Genomic DNA, 23747 nt, shown 5'->3' with positions numbered 1-23747 from the left:
ACTGAGGCATGCAGATACACTCGGAAGAAGATTTTAGGAAGAAATTACATTTAAAGACAATTAAAAACAAGGCAGACATCAAAATTGCTTTAAAAAAAAACAAACTCCCAATAAACTTGCTGGTGCTGCACTACATGGCGTCACCTTCGATACGATGCTACTTATGCCAGCAGTGCATCAGCAGGTTTCAGAGACTCGAGCAGTGTTAGCTGCATTGCTATCCTTCACCAACCAAATATCTTTTCTGTTCTGGTCTCGATATGAGTAAATTAGTTTGTTAAACTATATTTTAGGAAATTGAAAAGAAGTCATAATTTTTTCATCCATTATTCAGTTTAAGCAGTTGTCAGCAGTGATTGGCCACGCCCACAAAGGTCAGTGCAGCATGGATAGTTGATGTACCTGTGCTTCATTTGGACATCCACACAAAGCTGCCACAAAATAACGTCTCTCGAGGGCTTTTAATCCATTCATCTTTTGTTAGACTGCTATTTTAAGCTCACAAACTAATTTAGAAAACCCATACGTAATGTCAAAATATGTTTGCTGGTGGCTCAGTGATCCCTGTTGGGGAGATGCTTTCGACCAACTACACAGCACATACACATACACACGGTTATCAGATAATTGAGATATTCAGGACTAGGGGGGCTCATTTGGTTTGGTGATGTTGGCAGCTGAGATGAGCCTTCAGATTCCAGATGGAAACCAATTCAACAGGGAACACTCAAGTGTATGTTGTATTTAAAAGCTGCCCTTCATGTGACACTATATTATGATGACACGCTACCATAAAATATGGAGAAAAAAAACACACATGAACTGCTGCCTGGAACGGTGTGTGGCAACCCCGCTGAAAGATGAGCTGTTGAGGCACAGTGGGAACGTTTCCAATCGCACTGGCATACAATATGTAAGCCACACTGCTTACACACGCATAATGTTCACCAGAAAAATGAATAATAAGTAACCAGCTACCAGCAGGTCTTTCCAACCACTCAGTCATGATGCACGTTTTGTCTCCTGAAGAGCAGCTCCTTCTCACGTAGAGTTTAAAAAAAAAAAAAAGCCCTGGAGGATCCACCAGGAATAACACCTTATCTGCATTATGGAAAAAAACTGCCAAATCATTCTGACTTCCAGCAGCTACTCATTAACACACCATTGTGCAGCAGCAGCAGCAGCATTAACTGTTGCACTGCAGTGCCAGCGAATTTATCCAGCATCCATTCTCAGTTTATTACCCGACTAACAATAGAGAAGTCTCCTCTGTGCTGAGTAACTGTTTAGGATATGTTGTCTCCCATCATGTCCAAAAACTGCTGTAGGAAATTAATTAGAAATAGATACTCTGCAATAAAGGTTCAAAATGTATTTCACAGGTAAATAACTTTTTTTTAATTTGTATTATTGATTAATTGGAGTATTTTTGTATTCAGAATTGTTGGAAGATAATTAGAAAATAAATGAAGTCATTTTAAATAGCATCATCTAGTGGTTGTAAAGTGGTACTGCAGTCCATTCAAACTGCATAGTGTTGGCTCATTAAATACATCTTTCCCTGTATTTCATATTTCAAATTGTCCACATACATTTATTCATAAATGAATGATATACATCATCTGTTATTATGTTTGTACCAGTAGATCATTAGTCCGGAGCTTCCTTAATGTGTTTCTCTCCAGTGATCGACATCAAGTTGGACAAACCACAGGAGCCCCAGACCACCGAAGGCAGCTGCTCCTGTTAATACTCAGCGCCGGTCCTGGAAAACCATCATTTACATCACATGCTTGTTCTGTTGCTTCCTATTGGTTAACCCTGCAGTTGACTTTGCACGTCGAGAATCTGGCCTCCTCACCTGACTATCGGTCGTTGGTTGGAACTAGCAATATCTGAATTGGGTTGTAAAGTAGTGTCGCCTACTTTGTTAACGAAACTGCCAAAAAAAAAAAAAAAAGACAGGAAAAAATAATCTTTCAAAGATGTGAAGAAATATCCCCAGATTGATATGTGTATACATTTTTTTTTAAGTAGAGAAGTTAGTTTCCCCAGTTTCTTTTTGTATTTTTGTATATTCAGGGAAATCTCTCTGGAAAGGTTGTGTTTCTTTTTGTTTTTTTTTGTTTTTTAAAAAGATGCACACGTGAGCTCTCTATGCGAGAGCTTGAGAGGAATAGATGGTTTTAGACGTATTCTTATGGATGCTACTGCTGTTATGGGCAACGACGGAAATCCTGACCCCATTCTTGCCCAAACCTTAACCACAACCATGTCTTACTCTTAACAGCTCTTTTCAACTTTATACGTAACCATGTCCGGGCTAATGATGACCTAACCGTCCGCAGCCAATCACAGCGCTCCGGCCCATAACCCAGCTGGGATCCATAACTTTGCGTTTCACACGTTACAGGACAAACTGAACAGGAACATCTTGAGTATCTAATGCATGCCTAGTTTTTAAGCATAGGTACTGTCTACCTGTGTACACGAGTTTGAAAATGTAAATGGTACCGTTACACCAGTGACTTGATGCACTCTGATGACTCGTGCGAGTCGTTTTGTTTTTGAACTGGATTTGTATACTTGACTTCAGAATATCTTTTTGTCGTGCGTGTGTGTAAATGTGTGCTTTCTGTATAGGCAACGTTAGGATGCAGTTACATAGAGGGCCACTGCCGAGTCATCCGCATCATCCTCGCCACATCGCGGCACCTTTTAGGTCACCGTTCGATTTCACCCCCCCACACTCACAACAACGTGCCAGCTGCTGTTGCATCGTGTGATACTTTGGTGTTCGTGATTATGATAGTCTGCACATACAGTGTACTGCAGGTGAGCAGTGGAGAATCGAAGCCCTCGCCTTGTGTCGCAGAGGAACGGGAGCGTGCGGTGATCTGTAGACCGTGATGCAGGTTCTGTGATCAAAACAGACCTCAAACATCCCAAATCGGTTCCATTCCTGACAAAAGACTAATTTGCACATGTAGACCTTTCAGGTTAAAATGAAGTTATGACAAGCTTCATTGTAAATGTACAGTCACTCCATTCAAAGACATGTTGGATTGTCATAGAAGCTGTCACAAGACGTGTTCCCGCTGAGATGAGGTTTTTCTTTGCTGCTTTTGTTTGAACTGACTACTGACGTTGGCATTATGCAATGTTGCGATGGTGTTTAAATTTGGCCTTTGTTTTCTGAGCCAGGTCTCGTGACGTCCTGGTGGTGAAGTCAGCCAGCGTCGAGAACACTACTTTGATTTGACTCGTCTTTGAAGTGAAATCTTTCCTGCACTTTTTAAGAACATGTTTTAGATTTAGAGTGACGATGTAAGTCTTAGAAACATGGTTGAAAAAAAAAAAAAAAAAAAAAACTTCAGAACATTTGGGGTGCCGTGTCTTAGAGTAGAGTCAAATGTTGTAGGAATTGTTCACACCTGTCCAAAAAAAAGGGGAGCACTCTTGTGAAAACTAGTGAACCTTTCTAACCCACATAATGAGCCAAATAATCATAATAACAATAACAAGAGACAGAGCTGGGTTAAATATCGCCAGAGATCTTGATAGGAACGCGCTATTTCCGTGGGTTTGAGAACGACAAAGACAAGTTGCAATTTAAGTTTGAATCCCCAGAAAATAAAAACAAAACGGTCTTGTAATGTTGGAGCCGGCTGTGTTGCTGCCTATAAACAAAAGAGGAATGTTCTGCTCTCCATACCGACCACCCAGCCTTGGGAGGAGAGCACTCTTTGGGAAATGACTCGTGGGTCTTTCTTTTTTAAACGAGACCAAAATGATTGCTCGGTAGCTGTAGGCGCTCCTTTGTATTTATTCCCCTTCGATATGAGAGTGGAGTCCACCTGTGTTTCCTGAAGGTAACGTTCCCTGGAAACGGACCAAGTAATGCAACAAATGTCTTAAGCGTGTGGAGGATAAGGGGGGTCTGCGTTAGAGGGTGGGGGTCCACGGCCTTTCCCTGTGGGTGTGTATGTTCTGTCACAGCTCTGAGCAGCAGACCGGATCAGTCCAGAGCTGGCTCTCCATTCACAGTGTACAGAGATCTAGCATGTCTCCAAATGATTAATAAAGATGTCTTATTACCAAATTCATGCCTGCTGCTTCTTTTCTTTGTTTTCTGTTACACTGTCTCTTTTTACCAACATCAACACATGCAGAGTACATGTTTATTACTCCTGGACTCTTGTAAAACATTTTCATTTGCTAGTTTTGATTTATTTGTTTTAATTGGGACAGACTGAGTTGACGTTTCTCACAATAAAACCCTGAAAAGGCACAAAATTAGCAAAGTTACAGCACTGTCCTGACTTCATGTCAAAATAATCTGCACTCTGTGACTATGTAGGTTACCAATAATGATGCAATAGTTGTGCCCATGAAGTACTGAGCGTGCTTGGTTTTTAGTTCACAAATATTCCCAGTTTCAGTTGATGACTGGATGTAATTCACCTTCACCCCCGGCTGGGCCTGGATTAACCCACAAGGTTGTCACTGGGTAGAAATGGGCCACTCGGCCACTCTCAGCCCTGGCATCATAATGCATCATAATGCATCATAATGCATCACAATGCTTCTAAGGTCAAATGTCAGAAAGTCCAATTCAAGTCTTAATTTTGAAAAACTATATGTTTGACTTTATAGAACCGCGTTTTAGCCGACAGCAGCCCGGTGAGTCGGATGACTTCATGATTCTTCTCTTCTTAATATTTTAGTCTAAAGTTACGCGCTCTCACTTTATTGGTCAACTAATTGTGAATCAGTTGTGAACACCAAAAACCAACATTGAAAGTCATCAATTACTTCAGAAGGTAAACCGGGTGACTCAGTGCAGTCAGTCACCCAGTTTCAGTGTTGGCACCAGTTCTGTTCTGGTTGGTTTAGCTGTCAGTCCCACCGTCCCTGTACTGTACTGAGAGTATTTGTGTGTAATACACGTACACTAAAAGGAATGTACTACTGCTTAATGTAATTAGCAGGACTGAGGAGACTGTGTTGCCCCATGTTTTTGTTGCAAAGACTCCTCGCCTGAAGTCCTGCTGTAAGGTATGTTTGTGGTTCCTGCTCTAATAAATGGCTCATTAATCAGTCTGAGCAAAAACAACCTGCCATTGTTAACGTGTAGTGTACTTATGTACTCAAAACAAGTTGAGGGGAGTTGTACTTTTGCTGGAGTATTCCTATTTCACACTAATGTATATTTGTACTCCACCAGACTTCAGAGGGAAATCTTGTACTTTTTGCTGCCCTTCGTTTATCTGACAGCTTTTGTTAAAAGTTACTTTGCAGATGAAGATTTTAAACGCAAAACACACGGCTGTTAAAGAGGCCAGAGTACTTTTAGTCATAATACATTTCTCTGATAACACTTTTTATAACACAGGACTCTTACTTGTAACGGATTATTTTCACATTAGTATTAATACATTTCTACATTCACTGTATGTCCACCAGTTGTTTCCTGCTCCTTTCCACCAGCAGCGCACTGGGAGCCTGGGAATACACTGCGAAACTGAAACTGGTTCTTTGCCACTTTCACAACCGTGTTGCTGTTTGTTGTCTGCAGGGTTGCTGCCTCCCTGACGTGGTCCGGTCCAGACTGGGACAGCCAACCCCGCTGCTGCCAGCTCATAAAACCTGGATGCAGCTCTGTGTTTAGCATTATGGAGGCGATGATGTCAGTCATTACGATCACACTTATAAGCGTGGAAATAAAGGAGAAATAACACCATCGATACAAACATGACTAAGTGTGTGCCTCTGGCAGTTGTTCACCAAACCAGCGTGACAACTAACCGACTTCTTGCTTCATCCAGAGTGTCTCCACCGATACTGACTTTAATATGACAGACACATTGAGATTTAACCGTGACCTCCAACCGAGATTAAATTCTGCTCGACACACCCTCTTTCTTTCTCACAATGGCGCATGCTGCATATATGTTTTGAACTGATCCGTGCACATAAGGTAACACAAAAAGAACACAAGGCCATTTCCATGAAAGTGAAGATCCAGTTTTCTGATATCTTGGAGCAGAATACTTGCCAGATGCTCGATGAATAGAGTTTATAATCCACTTTCCTGCTTGACTGAGTCTTTTGTGGCAGGTTTTTGTTGTTGTGTCGTTCCCACTAAAGTAATATTCACATTATCCAACAACAGAAATCTCCTGCTGGCTTCACTTTTTTTTTTTGTCACTTGAATCATGAATGATGTAAACAGTGACGTGAGGAAAGCGTCACGTCTTTGCTTTGAGCTCGTGATTCTTTTCAGATGACATCATCTCCTGCATTCATTAGTAAAAACACACAAAAAAATCATTTCAAAAATAGTTTTATTAAATACTTTGTCCACTAGCTATCATAAATAAAGAAAACAAGAAGCGTTTAGCGGTTGAGGTGTAGAGGGGACCATCTGTTGGGAGGGGGGCTCGGGGTGCTGGCCCCACCGGGACAGCTGAACTAAATCCCACAGCACCAGCTGGGAGAATTAAGCCGAGAATAAATAATAGGGAGACACGGCACCTTTGGCTGAGAACAAAACAATGTCGTGACAGCAGCACAAATGGATTCTCAGTCCTCAACCGCCTCAACTTTCCAAAGATAAGTTGGGTCTTCTGGAGCTGTTTACTGTCCACAAACAGCATCATCACATCATCCTGCAGCTGCTTCCTTTCTCTTCTCTAACACGTCTCCTCAGTGGAAAGTCTGCGCCAGGATTTCATTTCCCTTCAAAATAAGACAACCAGAACAACATTAGTCCACATTCTTACTCTTAGTCCAGCTGTCCTCGCAGACATCAACCACACAGACAGCGGGACTTACACATTGCTGCCGGGGACGATCCTCTCCTGGTGCTGCTTTGACAAACTGAACCTTTTGAAGAAGGCAGGCAGTTTCAGCTTCGTTCTGGCGGACCTCGAGGAGACACTAAGAAGAAGAAGTTGCTGTCAGACAGAGTTTCACTGCAACAGAATGCGGCGCTGCAGAGCCGAGGTGCTAATGAGAAGCTTTGTGGACAAATGGACTGCTTAGCACGGATGTGTGAATCTCTCGGTATGGCTGGAATTCAAATACAATACTGCTTCTGAAGAGCTTCTGTTCTCTTTTGACTCTATTTTGAATGCTCTCAGCCCTCACCCACCTTACAGCAGCAGCCTGTGGCATTATCTTAGTGTTTTGGAGGAAAAAAAAAAAAACTCCCTTATTCATGTTTGTTTATGTCACCTGCTTATGTACAAAGAGTCATGGCACAACAGTGTTAGATGCTCACAATGCCTGTAGACAAAAAGGGAAACCAGTTTTCCCTTGTGCTCTGATGAACCCACCATTCTGCTTGTAATGAGGGTTGCTGTTTAGCCTCCATCCTCTGCTGCTCAGGCTTTTGCTTCGGTCCACCTCCTTCCTCTTCCTCCTCCTCCTCCTCCTCCTCCTCTCCCTCTGTGTCTACCTCCTCTGGTATCTGCTCCCACAGCTTGCTGTTGACCCACAGAGCCTCCTGCAGGCTGAGGCCACGGCCTATGCAGGTCACCCGGCGACACAAAGGGCAGCCTACGGTGAGCAGCTCGCTCCTGACCCGCGACATAGTCTCCAGGCACGGCTCGCAGAAGGTGTGCCTGCAGTGGAGCACCCGGGGGACCCTGTCCATCCGGGAGTAAGGCAGGAGGCAGACGCTGCACTCACCGTCCTCACACAGAACCATGGTCAAAGTTTCCCCACAAAAATCAACCAAACTCTGTCTGGATGATCTGGAACCTGGAAGTCCTCAATGAAGAGTCCACCTGGAGACGTCCACTGTTTAGAAACGGGCAGTGATGATAAGTGCTCGTGGAAGCAGCAGGTCCCAATTTCCCAGGTTGTGTCTCCCTAATAAATGAAATAGGGTTTTGAATAGTTAGAGGTGCTATTTGAGTCATATCAAACTAAAAATGTATTTTGCAGTTTCTAGATTTGATTATCCCTTAATGCTATTTTTATTTAGACTTCACAGATCACAGTGATGTGTATTTATAAGCATAATCTAAACTGGATTTACAAGACAAAAGTCACACCCCAAAAATGTAGTTTAGAAAATTGAAGTTGAATAACAATTAAAGGCTTGTAGTGCAATTAGTGTGGTTGTTTTAATCCTGACATTAGAAAAACAAACCAGTATCATCCAATACAAATAATTGAAAAAGTTTTAAATAATAAAAAAAAAAACGTACTTACAGCTGGCCTTTGCAAATAACGCGTGAAATACTGCGAAACAGAGTCCTCAGATCGGTGTTTCAGGGTTGAAGGTGGTTGACTGTGCAGCTCAGCCTCACTGCAGTGAATGGTGACAGGGAGCCGGCTCGTCTGCCGCCTGTTAGGAGTGTCTGTTGCGTTTGTGGGGGCGGAACAGAAACGTCTCTCTCTTTCTCACGGCTCGAACGCAACAGCTGGGGAAGCAGAGCCGTGGGGATGCTCTTTGTTCGGTGTTTGACGGAGGGCAGGTGGAGAAATGTGGGAGGAGGGGTCGGTTGGGGGGGGGGGGAACTGCGCTAACGAACCTCGCAAGCTGCAGCTCTTTTCAAAATGTGAACCACATCAGTATGGATGTGAATTCATTCAAATGAATGAAAAAATGGGAATTAAAAAGTTGGGCTCGTCCGGGATTTGAACCCGGGACCTCTCGCACCCAAAGCGAGAATCATACCCCTAGACCAACGAGCCATGCATGGTTCAGGGAGTTGTTGAGAATTTGTATGTTACTACTCTCTGCTACCTTCCAATAATAATCCGTAATTATTTATGTTCATTATGTACGTATGTGCGTACGTATGTATGACCTTACACTGTCTGTTTTCGGAGAGCCCATGACACTCTGGTGAAATAGATCTTAGAATAGCACACAGTTGCTACCTGCTAGCGAGCTAACGCTCATGTTAGGGTAAAACCCGGAAGGGAAACTCACATGTTTCTACAAACAAAACATGTGTCTCTTTATTTAGTCACAGAGCTAAAAAAAAATTTAAAAACATGGTACCTGCAAAAGAGGAATGTTCCCTGCTTCAGTGTTTACATCTACTGCAAAAGGAGATGTGACGTGACAGGCGGGTTTGTCGTTGATTAACGACACTTACTACCGCGAATAAAATTGGGCTCGTCCGGGATTTGAACCCGGGACCTCTCGCACCCGAAGCGAGAATCATACCCCTAGACCAACGAGCCACGTGTTCCAGTTGGGAAATAAAAGGATATTTGTAAAAACTCTCAAACACGTAAACTATACTTTTATATACCATTATTGTTTTAATATTAACGGTAGTCGCGATATCTATCGTTACACTCAACAATGCAATTTTATTCCCGGTGTAGCCCGCTGATTTAAGTGTGCAAAAGGTATAAAAAAAAAAAAAAAAAAAAAAAAAAAAAAGTATGTGTTATCATTGTAGGAACCATCTTGATACTTTAATCTCTAAACGGATCGGTTAATACTGTAATTTGGTTTTATTACAAGAGTTGTAATTAGACGGTAGCTGTTTACTGAGCCCATCGCTGAGCGCCATTTCTCCGCAGTTACGTACAGCGTGCTGACGTCACAGGTTGGGGGTGGAGTTACCGCCTTACGTCAGGAAACCCTCAGCGCCTCAGATAGTAGTTTGTTGTACAGTGTAGTTTTGTTTGTGATGTAAACAACTGTTTTTGGAGGCACTGAAACTAGCTAAGGTTAGCTGCTAACGCTCGCTAATCATGTTAGGAACTGTAACTTCGCTGTAGTCCGAAATACGTTATTGAAGCCGAAACAAAAGAGGCTTCGCGGACGTCGTTGCTGCCAAGTTTGATTATTTTATAGGTTGCTAGGTTGATCAACTGAGCGCGTGGGGACAGACAGGTTAAAGTGTCCACAGGGCTTTTATATATATATATAAATATATATAAAAAGACTTTAGTAACCACACACCAGATGGAGGCTTCTCTGGGATCGATGCAGAATCCTGATCTGAGGTAACTCGGTAACAACTGAGGTTGTTTTTCAGAATCACTGACAACCAGTGACGATGAGCTCTTGCAGAGAGGAGAACCTCTTGGTTAATGTTCACGAGTTGTTGTTTTTAACACACCATCATCATGTTTTTGTCTGTGTTTTGCAGCTCCGTCCTGTCATCCTGTGAGCCAGAGCTGCAGGAGCTGATGCGACAGATTGACATTATGATCACTCATCAGAAGAAGGAGTGGGAGGCTGCGATCCGGGCTCTGGAGCTCAAGCTGACGAGAGAAGAAGAGGAGCTTTTAACTTCAAGGAATATCATTGAGCAGAGGGACCTGGAGGTGAAGTAGAGCTGCCACAATAAAGTCAGACTCTAGTGTTTCTTAAAGCAGCTACAACTCCTCTTTTTATGAGCTGAGAGGGATCAAATGTTATGCCATGAGGAGTATAAGCATTTGAATAAATGGTGATGTGTATTTCCCATTTTTTTTCTCCCCCATTAACATCACCACCCCTGATTGTAGATCGGATTGCTCCACAAGCAGCTAAAAGATGTCCAGACCGGTCGACAAATGTCGGTTGCCAAGTATGAGCAACAACTGCTGAAAGTCCGAGAAGAGGTGAGACAACTTGTCTGTTACACAGTTAAACCACCGGTAGTCAGTTCATCAGTCACTAAGTAGACTCGGTTGTTCATCTGTATTTTACAAATCTCTTCAGTTCTGCTTGGGCAAAGTTGTAGTTTACAAGAGAGTTTTTCAATATATTGATAAATCTGTTCTTCTGCAGTTGGATAAATTAAATAGAAGTTACCACAAGCTTCAGCGCAAACAGCTCAAGGAGACGAGAGGAGGCGCAAAAGAGACGGGTTTTTCAAAGGAGACCCAACTCCGTGAAGACACTATGGTCTGCTTCCCTTTTGCATTTGTTTCCTGAGTGACCATTCTTACCATCTGCTGCTCCTGTGAAGTAAAATCATCCTCACATCTTCCTACCAGCGCTTTGTGGAGCACCACAAACAGCTGACGTCCCTGCAGGCCCAGAATAAGAGCCTGACGGATGAACTCTCACACATGAAAGTAAAAGCAAATCCGTCACCTTTACACGTAAAGTCAGTTTGATGCCAAAGCAAAGCGGAGGCAGGTCATTTTTGGACGCGTGTTTTCTGTCACTGTGTTTGCAGTCCCAGCGGGCATCGTGGCCGGTGGAGAGGCCACACAAGGAGTGTTGTTCAGAGGTGCAGCAGCTGCGTTCTCAGCTGCAGAAGGCCGAGGGCAGCCGGCACGCTCAGGAGCTGGAGCTGGAGCGCCTCCGCCCGCTTGAGATGTGGCTGGGACAGTACCAGACGGAGCAGCAGGTGGGCACACAGACAGGAGGTACAAGCAGTGGTAGATAAAGGTGATCATGTTGGACCCCATTTTAGGCACCCTTACTATCCTGTATTAAAAAAAACAAGAAAGAAACTGTAGAACACACATAAACAGTACAATGGTTTACCTAATGATGACTCGTATCAAAATTTAGAAGAAAATAGTTTCAAAAAAGTTACCCATTTTTTATTAAGAGGCAATATTAATGAAAAAAAAAAACAAAACGTTTTAATATTATATATATTTTTCATATGCTTCAGTGTCTCCTAGTCTAACTCGCTGGCAGGTTCATTCCTGCAGCATAACAAGTTGGCAATAGACTGTCAGACAACAAACCCTCAGCTGTAACATTGCATTTCAGAGACAGTCATGGAGGTCCAGACTCTGACCTCACCGAGGGATGTTAAACATCCCGGCAGCTTCCATAGCAGGACCTTTATGAAGAAAGACACCGGTACCCCAGTGATGAGTGACAACCTTTTCATATCACTCACAGTTGGTGTCCTCCGTTAGCCAATGTAGACAGTACGGTGGAGAATATTGTAGAAGGTCTCTGTAAAAAGGTCTGTTTCATTGAGCAGTATGTTCAACATGAGTTCTGTGGGACAGTCTGCTTCATATAGTTCCTATAGCATTATATTTGTAGTATAATGTAGTGTAGTATGTTAGAGGTTCAGATGCCTGAGTTGTTAGCACTTTCACCAAAGAATGGTTTCCCCTTTAAACTTTTCAGATGGCAAAAAACCCCATAAACTTTATACAAATAATAAAAGGTTAAAAACAATACAACTTTGTAAGCAGAGCTTTTTTACCTCTTCTTACCACTGTAACTAAAACTAACTGTCTGTATGTAAAATAAACAGGGAAATGCTGCATGTTTAATTGATACATCAGCCTTAGCCATCTAATTTGTTGTCCAGAATACCACTGAGTGAGTACTTTAACTTGTGAAGTACATTTTGCTGATAAACATGGTCTACTGGCGCGAAGGGAAGGATCGGAGTACTTCCTCCACCACTGCCAATCACCAAATTTAAATCATTTGAACTGAATCTAGCCAATCTGGGGGGCCTCTGTCAGCCTTCATCTGCAGCCGTATACAAGCAACAGGTGGAATAAAGTCAAATATTTTTCCACAGCTGCACTCAGAGGAGCGGCAGGAGCTCCACGCCACACTCAGCTCCCAGGATACATTTGTTCGGAGAGCCAGTCTGGAGCGCCAGCAGCATCATAATGAAGTTGCCAGACTCAACCAAGCGCTGCAAGCTAAAGATCAAGTCATCCGGTGGGTGGATTTCCAATATTATGATGTAGTACAGCCGATCACACACAAGGGGGCATTCTTTACCAACACTGTGGGCAGGATGGACTGAAGTAAAGGTCAGCTTTTAGCAGTCTGACAGAAAACCAATTCTGCCAGTGTGTATGGTTGTTGTTTGTGTACGCAGCTCTCTGGAGGACTGCCTGGCAGCTCGGGGCTGCGCTGCTGTGGAAACCCTCAGACGAGATCTGGAGAAGTCTGCAGCCAAGCTTCAGTGTTCCCGGGACTGTGAGGTCCATCTCAGGGCTGAACTGGCAGGTCTCAGAGAGAGGTGAATGCTGCTGTCTTTATAACAACAATATAAGATCGGTATTGTGGGTGTTTTGACATTAACTTTTTTTGTGTGGAAAAAAACCCCAAATAATTCAATCAACCAGAACGACTCGTTTTGGTCATAAGATCTTGTAAAAAATTGTATTGTGGTTGACCACAGATTTGTTGTCTTTGGTTGAACATTTCTGATGATTCCTGAAGGTAGCTCCAGGTATGAAAAGTCTAGAAAATATTGAAGCCAGTGACCAACCAGTGAATCATGCAGAGGTTTCCAACGCTGAACTAAAATCTTCTTGGCAGCCGTCAGACCAGCCTCTCTGATTGTGTTGTTGGTTTGTTGTTGTTGGACAGTTATCATTCATCAGAGGACGTAAAGTTGTCCAGTTCCACTGGAACTTGTGCTCCAGTTAGTTATGAGAAGTTATTAATCAGAGAAGAACCGCCGGGGTAGAAAGGGACAGAATAGATCTGCTGCCACTCATTCGATGTCTAAATTTAAGAGTCCGGTCCTGGACTTGGAATATATTTATGGGAATTAAGTTTTGTAGAGATCTAAGTCACTATTCGTCTTGAAGCTTTGAATCTGACCTCAATGGAACCCCACAAGTTTTAGAAGCTGATCTCACCTTGAAGTAGAAGAGAGAAGGTTTATTTACGCCACAGTGAGTTACCAAGTCTTAAAAGCAGAGAGTTAAATTGATTCCATTTTGGAATTTGCCAGATTATTTTCTTCATTTGTTTGTGCTCAGACTGGAGACGGTGAGCAGACAGAGATCTGACCACTCACAGATGGAGCTGAAGCACCTCAAAGCAGAATGTGACTCTTCTGTAGCTGAAATGAAAAAGGTCAGAAAACTCCCCCGATATTGTTGTTATCGTTGTCGTTGTCATCAGCTCCGTCACACATTTACTTCTCTCCTCTCTGGATTTATTCTGCAGCTCAGAGAGGAGCTCCAACGGGCCAAGCAGACTCACAGCGGGGAAGTTGAGGGAATGAGAAAGGAGGTGTCAAAGCTGACCAGCGAGCTGCATCAGCGCGACATCACCATCGCCACACTGAGCGGCTCCTCGTCCAGCATCACGCAGCAGCTCCGTGGTGAGGTGGAGCGAGCACAGCAGAAGGAAGCTGAGCTCAAAGTGAGTTACTAACAGTCTGACCATGAAATGATCCAATCTACTCTAAAGGGGCACATAGAAGCGGATTCATCCGGTTTCTTCTTGTGCCTGAGAACACGTACACATTTGCTGGCTGCGTATCAACAAACTGCTCTGTGACACAAAGGTTAAGTTGCATGTAAACCAATTCTTACATTACAGATAAATTAGTTTGAAAACATAAGCTGATTTCTACTTGTCATTGTTGTGATCTGTGAGATTTCTCTTTATTCATTTGGCATCAGTTCTTTGATGGTCGTTTCCACAGCAGAGTGAAAACACCAGGAAGATGAAGCTAATCAGTCCACTGATGTATCAGAAGTGTGACAGTCTCAAACTCCATCTGACTCATCCTCTGTTTACGTGGACAGCAGAGTCTGCACTTCATTGTTTGTCCTTCAGTTGTGAAACTTCTTGTGCAGCTCCATCCTGATTATTGTCGGCTACAAACTGCCTGAATTTTTAAAATGCCAGCAGAAAAAAAAAAAAAAGGCATATTTGACCAGTCAGTTCAGTACTGTAAGCATCAGCGTGAAAGTCCCTTAACCTCCAGAAAGGGCTTCTGTTCACATGAGCTGGAACTTTCTTGGTGATAAAGCGATTTCCCTGGAACTTAATTTAGATAATTTGGTTCCTCTGGGCGGAAACTGAGATTCTCAGGTTCTTGTTCGCGGGGAAAGTTCCCAGTAAATGCACCTGTTCTCGTTTGTACGCTGGGTTCCTACACATTTTATGTATATTTTTTTTTTAGCATTTATTCCTTATCTTTAATAAGTTAATGCAGCCTGCATCCTGCTGAAGCTTACTGGCTCCTCTGGGGGTCATTTATCTTTTTTTCTTATTGACTTTCTCAGACGACTCGGGCACAGCTGGAGATTCTCCAAACTGAGAACCGGCATTTGAAAAGTCTGCTGCAGAGACTGCAGCCTCACGCACACAAGGTTTGTCCGCTCGGACAGATTGATGTCGTCATCACACAGTTTCAACAACTCTTTTCTTAATGTGGCTTCGGTGCTTGTCTCTAAATCGGACTCATCTCTCTTTGTGTTTACCTTGAACTACGTCTCTCTGAGCAGAGGGCCGACTCCTTTGGGCCGGCTTCGTTGAAGGACAGTTATGTGGCGTCTCTGAGCAGCTTGGAACAGGAGAAAGGGCAGGTACGGGAGGAGCTGGCTGAGACCAGGTCACAGCTTCAGGCCTCCAACCAGACCTGTCAGGACCAATATGCAAGAGCTGTGTCCAGCCACACCATGAGTGAGGATCAGTACAGGTAGGTAGCACATACACAGAGACACACATCCACAAAGGCTCAACACCTAACCCTCTTTTTGTTGTTGTTGCAGGCTGCAGGAGGACACGCAGGCCGCTAACGCTGTGCAGCAGGAGAACCCCACTCGCTGTGAAGGGGAGATCCAGAAGCTCTTTAAAGAGCTCCAGACTCTGTCCCGGACCCCCACAGAGCAGACGTGCAGCCTGGCCACAGACGCCGGGCCTCCTTCATCATCATCATCATCATCATCATCATCCTCCCCCTCCTCCCACTCCACCAGAATGTTCAGGACACACTCAGTGCCAGCCATAAGTCTCGAAGCATCAGCTGATGAGGGACAAAACTCGTGCTCCAAACACTCTCTGATTTCAGGGTCCAAAGAAAAAGGCTTTCTCTCGTCCTCTTCAGCGGTGAGGCTCATCACATATCCTGACCTGAGCTGATGTTCTACTGAGCTCTTGTTAAGGAAAATCCTACAGTTGTGTTTTTGATTTCTTCCCAGGAGCCTCCGTCGGTGTCAACGGAACACAGCATGGTCAGGCGTTTCCTGGAGGAGGAGAACCTGCAGTGTGAGGTGATGCAGCAGAGACTGGACAGCTACATCCAGGGTATGAGAGAGGACAACCTCAGAACCATGTCCAAGTACCTGCCCAGTGGCTCCGGAACCGAGTCCTCTTCTGTGCAGGACAGCCAGTGAGTCTCAGCATGTGTTCACGTACTCGTGCCTTCGTACATTGTCGAGAATGACAGCACATGGGCAGGATGGAGCCTCACTTGATGGAACTTTGGAGACATCTGTCCCTATTTTTACAATGTTTTGCACATTTAACATTAGTATGGCTGCTTAGAGTGTTTCTTAGACGCTGTCAGCAGTAAATGCCACCTTTTATAGCTTATTAGCTCCTCTAGCTTTTTTCTTTATGATGTATTTGTCCGTGTGCCAGCAGAAACTGAGATGTGGTGTTTCAGTTTTTATGCGTTTTAATTTGAGGCATTATAATAATTGTAAATATTAAATTGTTTTCACCAACCTTCATCTTGTGTTGGAAGTTGTACTGCCACGACACACAACTGACTGCTGTGAAGGATGCTGTACATGTTCTGTGCCTTCATAATAAAGGTAACAAAGGCCCTGTTCACACCTAACATCTACCTGCCTCCTGGGGGAACCGATCACGAGGGCACAGCTCCAAGTACGTGTCCTCACACCTGACATTAACATTTCGAAGAAGAAAACATGGCAACACATACAGAACCAGAAGGAGAGAGGAGTTGAAGTAACAGGGATGTTTTCTATTGGATGTTACTTCTATTACTTAGAGGGTGTCGGTTGAGTTGGTGGTCCCTTACTGTGTCTCGGGTCGTATTTTAGTTCACGCTGCTAGTAGAATGTGGCCATACGCAGATCGCATCTCAATGCATCATCAACGCATCACACCTGTGCTTTGAGGTGTCCCCTTGGGATCGGATCACCCAGAACTAATATTTTGGTCTGAACGGGCTCACTCGCCTGAATTTATAACCCTAAACACACAACAATATTTTCATTATTGAGACAAGAACAAGTATTTGAGATGCTTCAATCATCTAAAGTTTGGCAATTTTGCTGCCAGTAATAAATCACAACGTTTATGGACACAGTGTAATATTCTGCTGCTCTTCTAATCAGTCTTTGAGGTTATCGTGTCAGCTCCTGTCAGCTTGTAATGAATAACTGCACAAAAAAATGTGAATGAAGCTGGATTTCTGCTCTGTCCTCCACTCACACCTATGTGTGATACTTATGTTTGATCAGATGGAGGTTTCTGTGGCGTCATCTGTAGCTTTCAAGCCAAACAATCCAACATTCACACGCTCTGCATGCCGTGATTGTCCTGCTGCGTGGAGGAGAGAGGACTCGACTATTGTTCTCCTCTTCCAAGCTGTCTTATCTCTTTTTATTTGTTACTCAACTATTTGTGGTACGTGAGACATTGCATGTGAAGAACCCAATGCATCACTGTCACTCAGCGTCCTCCCGGAAAGATTATCTGAAAATATGCACCGTTGCCCCGGTTACCCTGGCTTTTCAGTCCGCCCTCCGATGTGGCAACGACTATAAACACATTTATTCCAACGTGGTCGGACAGCACGTCGTAAGAAGTAGTTCTGGGACACCATAATCTCCACCGCCATTTCAACACTGCACACATAACTCATAAATCCATCGGCTAACTGGTCGTGGCATGTCTGAAGTTTTACACTTTGCGCCCAGGCTCTTAAATCCAGCTGTAAAAATTACAGGAATATGATTGGTGTCCTGAATAGAGACACTTTTTTTTTTTTATCTCAGCTGATATTTTGTGGGTTGTACTTCTTCATGATGCACATAGATGAGCTTGCGTGGAGGTGACACATCTGCCCCTCGGATGCTTTTCTACCCGTATGTAATACGTCAGGTCTCATCTCAGTGTATTGTGGAAGCAGGACGGAGGTTTCTGGCACAGCTTCACCTGCTGCCAAAAAGAAAAAGAATGTAGAAAAGTCACAACTCCAGCAACACTTTCAGTGTATAGAAGAACTTTATTGATAGACTGATGCGTTTTGTCTTCATCAGGGCTGAAGGCCACAAGTTTTGACTCTTCACACCTGTTTCCTGACAGGAATGTGATCAACCAACCAGTTCACTTGACATGCAGGTTCATACAATGAGCTGGTGAGGTTAAGTAGGCGAGCATGTCAATTCCTCTGTGAGCCTCGAATACCCATAACACCATTCTTTGAGTCGGTCTCATTAGCCATTGTATCCAGACTGTTGTTGAAATTTCACATAAAATACCATTTGGTTTGCTGAATTTCACCTGCGCAGCTCGTTGGACTTCTGACACAAAGTGGTAGTTTTGCATTTTTCCTTTGAGAAGCTGCAGATTCCAATTCATCAAGTGGTCTGGAAAGGCATCATTAAAACGAGCCTCCATCCAGAGAAAAGAATGTTGCTGTGAGCCAGAGGAGTGTCCGTCCTCCCTGCACGGCTGTCAGAGCTGGCTGAGAAAATAGCACGTGTGTCCTGAACATCGTGTCTTTAGGGGAGGGAGAGCTTCAACCGTTGCTCCTCTAGTTCCTTCATTTGCTCGTCTCCCAAACACCATCATCACCACCCGCCCTGCAGAGGCCCTCCAGCTCGTCCAGCGCAGGAATGTGAGCACCATGCCAATGCTGTCATGAACCTTCCCCTGCGCCCTGCTTTGTCCTCATCATTAGAAAGCTGAAGGAATGTTAATATCAACCATGTGGAGCACTGAAAAGCCGAGGGGAAGGGAAGAGGGGGGGTAGTTATATTTTACTGCTTTCCTAATGAAGGACGCCCTGATAGAATGGAAATAAAGCAAAAAACAAATCTTAAAAAAAAAAAAAAAAAAAAAAATCTGTTTTTCATTTTTAGAGAGAGCAAACAAGTAATGATCTGGCTTCTCGCTGTGGTATTTGGTCGCTTGTGCTACTCACACTGTAAGCCCCAACAAACAGCACTGAGGAATTTGGCAAGGCAGGAATTCCTCTGGCTCTCTGGAGGGAGGTGAAAAGGTTTTTATATGTGGAGATTCCTTGAAGGGGCCAAGGAAAAGGGAGGAGGAGTGATGCCGATTCAGGTCCAGAGTTTGGATTACTTTATTTATGGAGGGATTCACAGGAAAAAAATTCTTTATGGTTTAAGCTGATTAAGTAAATTGATTAGTTTAATGAACTGTTGCCACTTAACCTTAAAATGAGAAATGTTACCATGAGAAAAGTGCAATTAGTAGAGTGATGTAAACAGAGGACATCCAACATGCATTTGTAATGCAGTTCCATAACACTGTCTGACCTGCAAAACAGAAATAATATATGAAAATAAAAGGTCATTATGGATGCTGCACTGGTTAAAATAACACGTATGTATATCCCAAGCCCCTAAAACACTGCTTCATACATTTCCCACAATGCAACTTATTTCCATGAAGAAAACTGTCAACTACAAGCCCAAGCTGAGAAACCCTGATGACATCAACAGGGTCAGACTTCCTCCAGACCCGCAGAAAACATGATTCAACTGTTTTCACAGGCTCAGTCTCTCTGTGGGAAGTAAACTGCTCTTGATGTGCATTAGCATAATATAATTGTCAAAAGTTTCCAAAGCATTCAGCCACACCTCGGTGGCCTTCCTTATAGGAGATGCAGTTCACCCAGATATTTAGTTAAATAACATTTTAAGATATCTATAAATACTCTGCTTTGATATCTTGTGTCTGACAGGATTTTTTTTTTTCATTGACAAATGTTCAATTATTGTGTATTTATTTTTTCTGAAACATGCAAGAGACTTTTCCCCCTTCAGTAGATGAATATGAAGACTTCTAGTGTTGGATTCTGCACTTTCATCATTCTGCAGGATGAAGGTTTGACATCCAAGTGACGTTCCAGTAAACTAAACAGATTATTGAGTCTAGGAGGGCTTTAAATGAAGGTTTTAGTACAGCATGTCAATGAGACAGTAAGATTAAAAAATAAGTGAAATGTAAAACAATCATCTGGGGAAATTAAGTCATACTGTAAACTATTATGACCCTTTAAGTTTCTCACTTAAGCATAAACATCACCCCAACTGATTCATGGTTGTTTGTAGATATTGTTGATCTGTTGAATATCTGACAGATTAAGTGCAATGATGGTTCGACACTATTGAGTTTTCATTGATACACATGCTGTACCACAACCAAGCAGCAGAGGGAGCCACTAAATACTCTTCTGCCACACTAAAGTCAACAGTAATAAAGTCAACAGTAATGAAGCCACCAAGTCAGATGCTCCTCATTGCCCATAATGCAGACGCTGGTTTCTGGGTTTTAGGTCTGTTGCTCTCATAGAACAGGAACGTCTCTGCAGTCCGACACCTCACTGAATGTCTCATCACTAACCAGACATCTCAGTGGATGTTAAGCTCTGAGCCCAAATCAATAAATACACCAGCAACTTAATGAATACTCAGTGGGAATATCGGTTCACATGATCAACCCATCTTGATGGATTGAGATATCTGAGGTATGTGTTTGAGGAATCTTATCTCTTATCACTATGATCACAACTTGTCATGGGAGTAAAGATGACAATAGACCGTGTAGAGGGCTGATTTATCTCTGGAGAATGGCTCAAAGGCAGCGCAGGTTGGCGGGGATTTCTTCAACCAGACTGGGTGTACTTGCCTGCATATTCTTGGGCATATTAAAGGATACCACTGATCCTCAAAAAGTGGTTCATTTACTGCTGGCACTTATCAGGGCTTACGGGTTGCTTTAGTGTTCATTAAAAAGGCCAAGTGTGAAATGTAAGTGTGAAATGTTTCCGCAGCATGATTCGTGTGACTACCTCCTCCTCTCACAGGTTGTTATGCCCTGATGGATGTCAGATGTAACGTCTTTTTATGACTCGCTGAACTTTCTTCACAAGAGAAGTTGACTTTTCCCAGAATTGTTTCAGCCTGCATTCACTCTGTTGTGCATCCCATGCCTGTTGTGCCTCGCAATGTGTCACTGTCCCACTTCTAGTTCCAGCCATTACCCCTCGTATGACAGGTATGTGTCGTTGTTTTTGGAGTCTGAGCCCGTTTCTTGGAGGGTGGCTTCGACAGGGAGTTGGTGCGGTTTGCAGCTGAACTCGCCTCGTGCTAACGGACGTTCGCTGCAGGATTCTTGGAATGCCGCGTGGACGGCGGGCCGCGCTCTTATCGAGCCGCTCTGTGCCAGGGGAACAGTGCCAGAGAGGAAAACACTCATTCCTCCAACACACAATGAGTGTGTTTACATAGTGCCCCAGTTACAGTACGCTTTTATTATCGGACTGCAGCATGTAAACAACGGTGGAAGAGGAATTGGGACCTTTTGTGAAAGTAGGAACAGCGTATCATAATTATACTCAAACACAAGCCCTGCTTACAACGTTTTCTTTCACTTCTCATGGCCTCCCTAAGGTTTACAAATGTGCGTTACAAATACCGGTCCAAAAATTAAGTGTGAAACGCCGGACACTTTTTTACCCTTAACGGTCTCCATCTTGGTTACGTAGATGTCAAGAATTTTCAAATGAAGGCGTCAGAAAGCTGCAGCTGTTGCAGAACACCACATGAAAGTGTTTATTTTCCATTAAGTACTAACATACTGCTGTTGGACAGATCCGGATCAGTGTTTACGTTCATTTCTGGGTAAAATAATTAAAGCCTGCGGATATGTTGGCAGGTGATGAGTTCAAATTTTACGGTTATTTCCGTACCATACACTGCAGAACAGCTGTGTATGGTATGAAACAATACTACCTTGTCGAAATTCAAGTACTACACAAGTAAGAGTCCTAACATGTAAGAGCACTAAGGAGGGATATGTCTTTCATGAAAGGTGATCTGAGGGAGAAACTACAAGTAAAGTCTTTCAAAATTAAATAGAGTCAATTTAGCTAAAGTCAATTTATTCACACATTCACAGCGGTAACACCTGACCATAGGTATAAAAAGACAAGCAAAAATATATGTTAAAAATCAAGATGGAAAACATTTGATTGTTTAGCCGGATGCTGATTGATGTACGGTGTTGGTGGAGTCTGGGGATCAAAAAGGCTGGTAGAGGATGTAGTTGGAGGCGGGGAGGCTTTGACCCCAGAGTCCACGATGCACATATTCCAGGTCAACAGTGTTTCACTGCTCTTTGTCACAAAGGACTTCTTGCATTTTTTTGAAATGGTTGCGGCATTTTCTAAACATCAGAAAAGTGTAGTCACAGTCTCGGACCCAAATCAGGCACTGTACCTTTAACAAGGTGACCTGTGTGTACATGAAGTTTAAATTCCTTCTCTCTCATGTGGCCCCAAAGCCTCAGCAAAATAAAATCAATTCTTGGAGCAGCTGTTTGTTGGTATTTAGTGCCGTCTGAACAGAGATTCTTTGATGCCATTTCTGCACGTGCTTTGATGTTGGGTTCTCTTATGTAAAAACTATTTAGAGCATTCCTTGTTCATTCACGGCTAATGAGGCCATCCACTTGCAGCGTCTGGTGTAATTAGTTCGCACATTTCCCCCCTGCAACCACACATCAGGCTCGCCTAATTCTTTCTCTGCGCTTTACGCAATGACATGCACAGATCGGAGTGTGACCTTTATGCTGTGTTTTCAGTGTGAGTGATGACGTAGCTATAAAACAGTGGGAAGCAGGCACTTTGACTGACGTGGTAAATGGTTTATCCTCTCATTTTCATATTATTTCAGCTGTAACTGCATAATTGCATGAAACGCTTAAAATGGACCACATCCCAAATGAAAAGATTGTTTGAGATTAAACGCTGGGTGCCAGTCAGTCTGAGATAGCTGTGATACGCTCGGTATGGTCATGTCTGCAAAAGAAAGTAGGGGAAAAAAACAACAATGTACAGCAGCTGATTATAATCTCTGACCCACAAACATCCTGGAATACACTGATGAACTGTCGAGGGGAAGAGGCGGTTTACATTCTTTCAGCAGTAGTGACATAAACAGCTGAACATGTTTTGATTTGTACTTCTTTTCAGGAGAAAGGCCTGCAGAAGTGACGTCTTTCCTCATTTCTAGTTTAAATACTCCTCTCTTATCTTTCCATGACTCTGTGGAAATATAATGTGTAAATCAAAGCTGTAAATATAAAAATATAAACCTGCCTCTCTCACGGTCTGATCACTATGAAAGTATTATTGTGTCTTTATCAGCCAAACAAAACAAAAAAACTGTTTCTTGCACTGCAATCAAAAATTAAGTTTGTAAGTAAAACTATAAAAACTGAGAATAATCTATTTGCATTACAAACAAAGTTGCTCTTACAGTTTTGTTGGTTTTGGTCACAGAATTAAGGATTTTGCTTATGAAACCAGACATTTTGGTTGCAAATCAAAAACCTACGAGTTGAGTTGGGACGCTTCCACTGTGTACATTCGACGGGAGATGACTGTGTTGAGCAACATGGAGGTCAGTTTACATTATATTGTTCTGTTTTGTTGAAATTCTTATAAAAGTAGCAGCACTTCACTTTGTAATTATCTCTATTATTCTTATTTCATGTTGTTAGTGTAGTGGAGTCTCTTTTTTTAAAGGGCTTTTAGAGGGCTGATGTCTTGACATGAAACCCCTGTGGAAGATCTTTTTTTTAATACTCGCATATATCTGTTCACTCAAATATTAATTTTAATGCTGGCAGCATTGGTTTTGTGGGACTGACATGACCAAATGTCAGTCAGGTGTCAGTTATGAGTGAGTCAGTGGTCATCAGTGACACGTCAGGGGGTCTCTTCACCTGATCCATGCAAGAAATTTGCTCTCAAAACAGTTTTTTTTTCCCATGCATAATAAAGACACAATATTTCCTT

General features: G+C 43.0%; 3 protein-coding genes and 2 non-coding genes across 7 annotated transcripts in view; 2 read left to right on the top strand and 3 right to left on the bottom strand.

Annotated features, from left to right (window-relative positions):
* rab6ba (RAB6B, member RAS oncogene family a) overlaps window positions 1-4102 on the top strand; it is a 53495-nt gene extending 49393 nt beyond the window's left edge. For both annotated transcript variants that reach the window (XM_069150872.1, XM_069150873.1), the window contains exon 8: window positions 1686-4102. In XM_069150872.1, coding sequence (XP_069006973.1) covers window positions 1686-1750 — 65 coding nt within the window. In that variant the 3' untranslated portion in view covers window positions 1751-4102. The remainder of the gene's footprint in view (window positions 1-1685) is intronic.
* A 2262-nt stretch (window positions 4103-6364) lies between these two features.
* LOC138198524 (tripartite motif-containing protein 3) lies at window positions 6365-8315 on the bottom strand. Of its 2 annotated transcripts, none has more exons than XM_069149966.1 (4): window positions 8220-8315; window positions 7341-7878; window positions 6838-6942; window positions 6365-6741 (listed from the first exon to the last, which is right to left on the bottom strand). In XM_069149966.1, exons 2-4 carry the CDS (start codon window positions 7712-7714, stop codon window positions 6696-6698), a joined length of 525 nt encoding a protein of 174 aa, XP_069006067.1. In that variant the 5' UTR covers window positions 7715-7878; window positions 8220-8315; the 3' UTR covers window positions 6365-6695. The 2 variants fall into 2 exon arrangements, with proteins under 2 accessions (XP_069006067.1, XP_069006066.1); XM_069149965.1 differs by having other exon boundaries at window positions 8224-8315.
* Window positions 8316-8637: 322 nt separating this feature from the next.
* On the bottom strand, window positions 8638-8709 carry trnap-ugg (transfer RNA proline (anticodon UGG)). The gene has a single exon. It is a non-coding gene; the product is annotated as a tRNA-Pro (tRNA).
* Window positions 8710-9135: 426 nt separating this feature from the next.
* Window positions 9136-9207, bottom strand: trnap-cgg (transfer RNA proline (anticodon CGG)). Its single transcript has one exon. It is a non-coding gene; the product is annotated as a tRNA-Pro (tRNA).
* Window positions 9208-9630: 423 nt separating this feature from the next.
* Window positions 9631-16390, top strand: cep63 (centrosomal protein 63). Its single transcript, XM_069150871.1, has 14 exons — window positions 9631-9984; window positions 10131-10308; window positions 10492-10587; window positions 10757-10873; window positions 10966-11046; window positions 11151-11324; window positions 12477-12622; window positions 12786-12929; window positions 13681-13777; window positions 13871-14068; window positions 14941-15027; window positions 15163-15356; window positions 15430-15766; window positions 15859-16390. Exons 1-14 carry the CDS (start codon window positions 9944-9946, stop codon window positions 16051-16053), a joined length of 2085 nt encoding a protein of 694 aa, XP_069006972.1. The 5' UTR covers window positions 9631-9943; the 3' UTR covers window positions 16054-16390.
* The last annotated feature ends 7357 nt before the right edge of the window (window positions 16391-23747 follow it).

Source organism: Embiotoca jacksoni, unplaced genomic scaffold, assembly GCF_022577435.1.
Source record: "Embiotoca jacksoni isolate LCO1_2020_lvr unplaced genomic scaffold, fEmbJac1.0.p SCAF_16, whole genome shotgun sequence".
NCBI classification, from domain to species: domain Eukaryota; kingdom Metazoa; phylum Chordata; class Actinopteri; family Embiotocidae; genus Embiotoca; species Embiotoca jacksoni.
The sequence above is the reverse complement of the archived record's forward strand: the minus strand, read 5'-3'. Positions and strand labels throughout refer to the sequence as shown.

What these genes read in the sequence shown, in the direction of transcription:
- cep63 (XM_069150871.1), top strand. Translation starts at nt 9,944, where the DNA reads ATGGAGGCTTCTCTGGGATCGATGCAGAATCCTGATCTGAG. An exon ending in AACTCCGTGAAGACACTATG is followed by an intron (nt 10,874 to 10,965) that starts GTCTGCTTCCCT and finishes TCTTCCTACCAG; the next exon opens with CGCTTTGTGGAGCACCACAA. An exon ending in GCTAAAGATCAAGTCATCCG is followed by an intron (nt 12,623 to 12,785) that starts GTGGGTGGATTT and finishes TTGTGTACGCAG; the next exon opens with CTCTCTGGAGGACTGCCTGG.
- LOC138198524 (XM_069149966.1), bottom strand. Translation starts at nt 7,714, where the DNA reads ATGGTTCTGTGTGAGGACGGTGAGTGCAGCGTCTGCCTCCTGCCTTAC. An exon ending in CCCTCATTACAAGCAGAATG is followed by an intron (nt 6,943 to 7,340) that starts GTGGGTTCATCA and finishes TCTTCTTCTTAG; the next exon opens with TGTCTCCTCGAGGTCCGCCA. An exon ending in ATCGTCCCCGGCAGCAATGT is followed by an intron (nt 6,742 to 6,837) that starts GTAAGTCCCGCT and finishes CTTATTTTGAAG; the next exon opens with GGAAATGAAATCCTGGCGCA.